Here is a 9,016-nt window from a genome sequence, read left to right on the forward strand (position 1 = left end):
TTCATTTTGAAATAATACTTTAATGGAGAAACTGATTTGTGTCGTAAGTCTTAAGTCTTAACTTATTTGTTAAAGCATAATTATGTTTGGTTGCAGGTGATCGAAGTAGCAAGATTGGATGGTTCCTGTCGAAAAATCTTGATTAATGACCTTACAGAACCAAGAGCGATAGCATTATTCCCCGCTAAAGGGTAAGGATCAATTCAAAGTAAAATAAAAATATACCGGTTTTTTTAATAGAAAAACTAATCTGTTACTATATTTTCAGTTACTTGTACTGGAGCGACTGGGGCGAACATCCTAGCATTCAACGAGCTTACTTGGACGGCACCCAGAGAACTGTGATCGTAAATAAAGACCTAGGGTTCCCCAACGGCATCACAATAGATTTTAAGGATCGGCGATTGTACTGGACCGACGCTTTGAAGGACAGAATCGATACGTCAGATTTGCACGGTAACCACAGAGTGCAGTTGATACCAGATGCTAAACATCCCTTTGGTATGACACAGGTGAGGCGAATCATTACTTGATCATCATCTTCCTTGCGTTATCCCGGCATTTGCCACGGCTCATTCCAGCCTGAGGTCAGCTTTGACAAATAATCCCAAGATTTGGCATAGGCTTTTACGAAAGCAACTGCCATCTGACCTTCCAACCCGAAGGGTAAACTAGACCTTATTGGAATTAGTCCGGTTTCATCACGATGTTTTCCTTCACCGAAAAGCGACTGGCAAATATCAAATGACATTTCGCACATAAAGTCCAAAAAACTCATTGGTACGAGCCGGGGTTGCAAGTCGCACATACTTACCGCTAGGCTACCAGCGCTTCAAAGCGAATCATTACTTGATCCAAGGTCAAAAAAGACTGATATATATATTTTCTGTTGAGAAGACCATCATAAGGCAAAAACTCTTTTAGATACCGTGAGAACCGAGAGCTTCGCAACTTCTGCTTTAGAAATAGAAATATTTTATTTGCAGAAAAAGGGTACATAGCGTAGAAATGCAAATATTAAAAGTAAAAGCTTTTTGGTGAAATTAACTGGGACGAAAATTATCAGTTACTCTCACAATTATTACACTCTCTTATCGGTTAAAAATAATCAATATAAGTACCCATAGGTATTCTAAAAGTTGCATTGAAACATTAATGAAATAAAATTTTCAGTTCAACGACTACATCTACTGGACAGACTGGTTCAAAAAGTCTGTAATGCGAGCCGACAAGAAGACAGGAAAGAACGTCACAGCGCTGCGAACTGACTTAGAAATGGCGATGGAGATAAAAGCCGTGACGTCAGAGAAACAGCGCGGGTGGAACCCATGCAAGGAGAATAATGGCGGTTGCTCGCACCTGTGCCTTTTCAAGGGACACGATTACATCTGCGCCTGTCCGGATGAAGCGGACTTAAGACCCTGTGACACAAGTAATGCCTCGGATAACGCTCTGAACATTTTTGCTTGATGAGTTATAGGACCTGGGGGCCGATTTTTGAGTCTCACGCGTTTGAATTCAGAAAATTGTCACTGAAAATAATAAGCAAGTCACCGTTTTCAACCGGTATTTTAGTGACAAAATCCCGTATCAAAAATCCCTGGTGATTCCTCTTATACGAGCAATAAATTAAACTGTAGCCTGTACTACTCAAACTGACGAACATTTTTCAGCGACTTATTATTTGATCGTGTTGCAGGAAACACCCGGTTTTTCCATTTAATTTTGGCGCTCAAGGCTCTTTAGTTTTATTTTCGTTCTTTTGTGTATAACTGAAATGTTATACACGCAGATTAGGTACTGACAATAGTTTTTTTTTTATTTCCCCAAAATTACTACATTACAATATTTTACTAATATCAAAACGGCTGATAAAGGAATCTTTTTTTCTTTTTACAGTCCCAAGTCCCAAGGTGGACATAAGTGTGCGACCATACTCTGACTACGACATAGACCCGGAAGACTTCGACCGACGCCCCCCAGCGCCCACGCAAGTCCCCGACACGAGCGTCATGGGCATCTTGCTGGTTGTTTTCGGGATTCTGGTCTTCGTCATCTTGGTTGTAGTTGTCCTGGGTATTGTGTGCGGTAAGTTTTAAGGTTTTACTTATTAGTAATACCGTCGTGAGTTTAAGAAATAATTATGTGTGCTGTAAGAAAGAAATGTGTGTGTGTGATAGTATTAGCACTTTTAGGAAGTTTCAAGAAAGACGTAGAGGAAGCAGAATCATTAAATGTATTCTTAGTATTGTTGTTAATAATGCCCTATTTATATTATATCCGTTTTAAATAAGCTACTCAATAACACAAACGTAACGGAAAATGTACAGTGAGCTGCGAAACTGATTGATTAATTCGCCATGCACTGTTGCAGTTCACTGTACTTATGTAATTTATGCTTGGTTGGTGGGTTGGTACGTGCAAAAAATACAGTTCCGTAAGTATACCTAAACTGTTTGAATTGAAATATTAAAAATATATTTTATTAAATTCCAGTAAAACTAAAACGGGAGCACGGCGGCGAACTGAAGGAGAACTACCGAGAATCTGGCGGTCACATCTCTTTCCACAACCCGAACTACAACTGCGCCACTGGCGGGCCCGAGCCCTCTGAGCGCAGACCTAACCGGTTCCAAGGCATCTTCAAATACGACAAAAGCCAGGTAAGTCTGGTACAGTACAAGTAATAAATAACGGAGTAAAGTTGTAAAAAAAACCCCCGACCGTGACATAGTGGTCCGATTTTCATAAAACATGGCTAAGAACACTCCCGACTATCTCAGCTTTCAAACAAAAAAAACTAAATCGAAATCGGTTCATCCGTTCGGGAGCTACGATGCCACAGACAGACACACATACAGACAGACATGTCAAACTTATAACACCCCGTCGTTTTTGCGCCGGGGGTTAAAAACAAAAGCGAGCGAGAACTGAAGGGGAACCACCGAGAATCTGGAGGTCACATCTCCTTCCACAATCTGAACTACAACTGGCAGGCATCCTCAACAAGATCGGAATCGGAGTTCGAATAAGCCATGTATAAACATTCAAGAAGGGCTTTAGCTAAGATTTTTACCTACATATACGGTACAATAATGCAATAAAAAACTATATTTTATTTTCAAAAAAAAGCGTTAGGTACATGTACTTTTAACTTTGACCACCACATATTACTCTTAAACGGTCACAAACATATGCGACTAGCCCTAATGGCTCTATAAGATTATGTCAGATATTTTGACGGACTTCGTTTTGTAACGTATTACTGCTAGCGAAAATTGGTGTGACGACTTTAAATGACTGAAATTCGTAGGTTCAGAAGTCCACACACTGTTGATGAGGCATTGCTCAAGCTAGGTACCTATTTATCCAACTAAACAAGAAATGGTACATGACTTACCTTTCTTTTTTGTGCAGGAGCGCGTCACAAACGTGTACATCCCAGAAGGCACCAGCTTGCTACCGCCGCCGCCCCCGCCGCCGCACCGCCAGCCGCCGCGGCCCGCCACGCACGAAGACTTCGAGCCTGTCACATTGCACTCCTTCGCCTAAGACGAATATGATCATTTTTATCTATTACATACTGTAGAGAAGCAACAGGTAAACAGAGGTGAAAATCGGACACAGCTTCAGATGCAGTGCGAGAAGGGTTTCCTTCGTATTTTTCCGGAAACGTTCGTATTTGTCATGCCAGTTCAGTCAATGTCAGTATATTTTGTACTAAGACTGACTGAAATAGCATGACACGTTTGTACGTTTCTGTAACCATACGAAGGCAAATCTTTCCGCGATGGTACGCCTTTAAATTGGTCATTTCATAATGGCATTGTCATCGATGAAATGATTGGCTGGCCACGCCACAATAAGTAACGTCAAAACAAAACTATGAAGTGATCAATTCTAAAATGGAATTGCATGAAATGCTCAAAAGCTGGTCACGTGCTCAAAAGTGCTCATATGATATAATATTCGGCTAGATATGTTGCAATATACCTACATATCTACGAAATATTTCGCGACAAAAATATTTGAAATCGAAACCATTAAGTACCTATTCATTTATTCCGAGCTTCCATGGTACATTTTAGATAGTAATTAACAGTTTATAACTACAAATAATTTCCTTCCATTTAGTTGTATCCAAAAAAATATGTTGCTTTGTTCATGACATTGAATTCCTTCATAACATCATGTTCGCGTCTGTTCACCTCTCTATGAGTAAGTGCTCTAAAAAGTTATCTGGCTCTCCAATGTACCTTTAATTAAGTGAATTGAACACCATAATGTTAACAAAATTAATTAATTGAAAGTACTATAAAAACCTAAAGAATGATATCAAGTACATTTGAAGCACAATAGATTAGAACTTTACTTACCGGCTGGCCATTTGTATTATATTGTCACGTCGCTTTAATAGGTACGGTGCACAACAAATTTACCTTACCGATGAATCAAAGTGTTCGAATGTTAACATATTTAGGTACTAGAAATTTATGGTTAGGTAGTTCTATAAAATCGTTTGTTATCATCGAACTTTGTACGCTTTCAGTATTTGGATTGCGTGTCTGGATAATTGCAATTGTTTTGTTTAAAGGTATATTTTTGTGGATTGTTTTAGTTATTTATGAATAAACATGCTGTAGGATATGATAGGGTTTTGTTGACTAGCCGGTCTTACGTGCCTACCTTACATGTCAATGGCTACGCTTCGTTGTGTTGCTTAGTCGCTCTCTCTCTCTCTTCCATCTTAATGCGATAGAGACATTAGCGTGTCGTTTTCTAAGGAGCGTAACTATTTACATGTTGGCCAGGCATCTTGCGTTCCAGAACGCCGCCGCAACGTGTATTTGTACGGTGTAAATTATTTAAAAATATCGTCAAGATTATCAACACAATAATAAGTATGGCAGCAAAAATATTAGGTTCATTAGATCCAGGATTGTATTGGAATGTGAACGTAAATAGTGCATAGGTCCCTACTGCCGCTGGCTATATGGAAATATTTGTCAATTGCAGCTTCTGAAAACATAAACAAATAAAGAACAATTATAAATGCTTACTTATTGAAAATTCATGTTACTGTTGTATATTTAGTGTTGACACCTTGGTTATTTCTAGTTTGTGAAGGACTGGCGGTTTTTTTTAATTTGATTTGACAAAACTATAACGTTTATTATAATTAATATAATTACCGTACGTACCTATGTTGCAAAATGAAATTCCTCGAATTTATTATTAATTGTAAGAGCTCGCTTGTTTACCCCGCCACTCCAAAATCATTTGTAGTAATCGTAGTATCTCTGTCACAAACTAGAACTAATTTCTGCAGTATTACTGCGTTAATCCAAGTTGCTCTACCAATCACTTCTAAATCGCCAGCAACAATTTAAATTAAGGTAAAATTCAACGTTATTCCGTCAGATTTATTACATAATACATATAGTGTAATAAAAATAACATCCTTGTAGCGAAAAGATAAACATATTGTTATAATTTACAAATAGGAATAAGTGTTTAGCATATGAATGACTTACAAGCCAAAGGCTAAATTTGTACATAAGTAAATTAAGTATTGATACACGCAAACCTACTTAAAATGTAGGAGAGGTAAGTGATATGACGATTACTTTGTAACCATTATATGTTAATATGAAATATAAGGATATATTCGTCCTTTCTATTTTGATAACACGTTTGATAATCTCATTTTTAATAACAAGTCGGACACCTGATATTTTAATGATTACTAGTTTACGTGTCAATCTTTATCATGGTGGGTGCAAACTGTAAAATGTGACGTTATCTGGATAAAGGGACCTTATTGTCGATGGCGCTTACGTCCCGCAGCGTCGTATTTGTACACGAACATCGCTCATAACGCCGTAAGCGCCATCGACAATAAGGTCCCTTTATCCAGATAATGGCACAAATATCTTTAAAACTCCTTTGGAATTATCGATGATAGATTGTAGTTTTCTCGAAAAAATGCTTTTTGGGAAAGGTACATCTGAGTGGTATGTATGAAAAATACTCCTAGACATTTAAATAATAAATGTATTTTGTACTAGTTTCACGTCTCACCCGGGCTCAGGGCTGAGGCTCATGAAACTTTATAAAGTCATAGATTAATTAATTCAGTAGGTATAAGTGGTGTCATATGGATATATGTGTCCATAGGGGCGGGTGCTAGTATAGTTAAGTACTAGCGTATGCACCCGACTACTTTAGACACGGGTAGCTGTTTATACATATTTAGAAATGGTATTGACAGCATACTTTTACATACCTATGTCTATATGTGACTTTGAAACACTATGAATGTATTAAATTGTTATACTTAGGTAAATATTATACTTAATTTTATTTTCTGTTTAATATTTTCCAAGCAAAAATAAAAGGGTGTTATATATGTTATAGAGATAAATTTCACCAAAATAAATATGGTGACAATAATATATCAGTGTAAATAATTAGTTTTAATCATGAGTTGATGACGTATGTTACATTACATTGTAAATAACAGACTTTTAGTTTGCGGTATGCTAGGTTATGCTAGCATGGCGCAGTTTTGGCTTCTCAAACTTAGTACCCACACAATTATATTACCGTAAATAATCCTACGGAGGAATGTAATCTCAGTTCAGAAAAATACTTGGTTAAAGTTTAAATCTTAAATAAAATGGAAAACATAAAAGTGAGTATATGCAAAATGGAACTTACCTTATATCCAAATGTCAATTCAAAAATTCACTTTGGTATTTTAAATGAAGCCGTTTTTTTTATATGCCTGACTTGCCAGAGACAAATTTGTCTTGAATAGGGCATTTTCGGAAGTCAGAAACATCTGTTTAAACAGGCAACATATACAATTTTAAAATTCTAAAACTTCTTTCTTCCAGTTATAATTTCTTTTTGACGAATATTACAAGGTTTAAAAAAATATTTCAAAAATCAACGTTAGTTCCTCCAATCGGGTAAACCAGGTGAACGAATCAAAATGATGTTTTTCGCTATCTTTTAATTGTGCATTTACGTCGTGACATCGCGCAAAAATGTAACACATAAAGTATCACAGGGTGTTTTAATCTAAGATAGGATTAGGATGGTAACTAAATGAACAGATGGTTTCAGAGAGGCAAAATAAAGTTACGAAGCACTAAGTGATGCATTTACGTTTTTACTCAAACAATTGTTAAATATGTTTATGTGTACATTTTCGTATCTCTTAGAAATAAGTAAAAGTCAACTATTACAATACCGAAATAATAATTGTTTATGAGAAGATTTCTCGTTACAAGGGGTCATCGATGGTTATGTTAAGGTACAGACAGCGCCAGAAGTAGGTACAAACTTAGTGGAAGAAATGCTCAGATGGCAAAATTGTTGCAAATCGGAATTTCCAGATATGATCCACGAGCATAGCGAGTGGCTCGAAAAGCAAAGGTTTCAGATATTCACTTGGCAGCCAATTACCATCAAACTACCACTCTCGTGGATGAAATGTAACTTTCTCATCTAGTTTCGAACGATCAAGAGGAATGAGTTCCATAAAAACATTTTTGAGCACTCTTCTACAGCCACTACTACCGCTGCTGACTGTACCACCAATAAAACCATTTTCACATTATCCGATCCGGTATCGGATGTAGGACGGATTTCAAAGGCAAGAATCAAAGATGGCGCCTTTAATGTATAGGAGATCAGTCCTACATCCGATATCGGATCGGATAATTTGAAAACGCACTAACGCCGTTACTTTGTGATATATTTATTAATTAACGATACATTCCGCCCCCGATTGTTTGCTAGAAGTTTAAGTGAAGATATTAACACCACTTTAAAAGTAATCTTATTGAAAGAATGTCTCTTATATTTAAAAAAGAAAGTCGTCTAGACAGTCTGATTTATTTAAGAACGAGAGCTAAGCTTTCTCAATGGCGAAAATTTGTTCTAAAAAAGTTGGACATTCAGCATACTCATAGGTTTAAGGCGCAACACATGAGATAATTCCCACATCTATAAATAACTTTAGAAATAATTTTATGCTGGTTATGCATACCTATAGTATGTTTTAAATTTTAATTTTGATTTTTTTGTGATTGTTACTAAGATGATTTTACGTGTAGTTAAGGGAAAGAGTATAATACCTATAGAGTGCTGTGATAGATGCTTGGAAAGCTATAGAATGAAGAACTAAAGATGGCGGTTACTTTTATTAAAATTCTAATATTTGTATAAGTTTATTCCACCGTGAGACTAGGCCATTTACGTGCACAGATTTTAAGCTCAGGGATAATGTAAACTTCACTTGTCCCAACACTTTTCGTGCCAAAATTCAGTATTATGTTTGTCGATTCGGCCAAATTCATGTGTTTAGGTTTAACTTTAGGTAAAAAAAAATACGGCTTGGGCACCAGTGCCTCCTGGGTCCAAAGTCGTCAGATTTATTATATTGAACATTAAAAAATAGAATTTATTCGAACTATTCGTGTTTTATTTTTCACCTTGAAACCTAACAAAGCTATTTTACCAATCTATGAAGGTACATATTACTTTAATGTGAACTTTATAATACGTCGCCGATATAATTCTTCAAATTATTGAATAAATCATAATAATAATTTGCATAAGATATACCTTCACGTGAACCAAGGATCATTTATATAGGATTTACAGGCTCTATAGCTATACTAAGATTCGTACCTCATTTTTTTAGCGCCACGTATTATAAATACTATCATAACTATACTGATGATGCCTACAAATTTATTGTTTTCAAAATGTGTATTGACTTGATATCATGATATTAAAATGAAGTAGCATGTCGTTTCTTATAAAAAATAAAAACACGCAAAAATATTTGGGGAAAATATGATTTTGGCCACTTCCGGGTTGCGAAACAGCGCCATCTAGTTTTAAGTCTAAATGGCCCATACATTTCAGGATACGCTTTTTAGGGTTCCGTAGTCAACTAGGAACCCTTATAGTTTCGCCATGTCTGTCTGTCCGTCCGTCC

The 9,016-nt window shown here is 36.5% G+C and overlaps 1 protein-coding gene across 1 annotated transcript in view; it reads left to right on the forward strand.

The window, feature by feature from the left end:
• The window catches only part of LOC125228480 (low-density lipoprotein receptor-related protein 4), a 36,592-nt gene extending 28,109 nt beyond the window's left edge, over positions 1 to 8,483 (forward strand). Inside the window, exons 30-35 of the mRNA XM_048133041.1 lie at positions 97 to 191; positions 269 to 512; positions 1,174 to 1,432; positions 1,900 to 2,088; positions 2,497 to 2,663; positions 3,418 to 8,483. Coding sequence (XP_047988998.1) covers positions 97 to 191; positions 269 to 512; positions 1,174 to 1,432; positions 1,900 to 2,088; positions 2,497 to 2,663; positions 3,418 to 3,552 — 1,089 coding nt within the window. The 3' untranslated portion in view covers positions 3,553 to 8,483. The remainder of the gene's footprint in view (positions 1 to 96; positions 192 to 268; positions 513 to 1,173; positions 1,433 to 1,899; positions 2,089 to 2,496; positions 2,664 to 3,417) is intronic.
• Positions 8,484 to 9,016: the final 533 nt, after the last annotated feature.

The sequence above is a fragment of the Leguminivora glycinivorella genome, chromosome 8, assembly GCF_023078275.1.
Source record: "Leguminivora glycinivorella isolate SPB_JAAS2020 chromosome 8, LegGlyc_1.1, whole genome shotgun sequence".
NCBI classification, from domain to species: domain Eukaryota; kingdom Metazoa; phylum Arthropoda; class Insecta; order Lepidoptera; family Tortricidae; genus Leguminivora; species Leguminivora glycinivorella.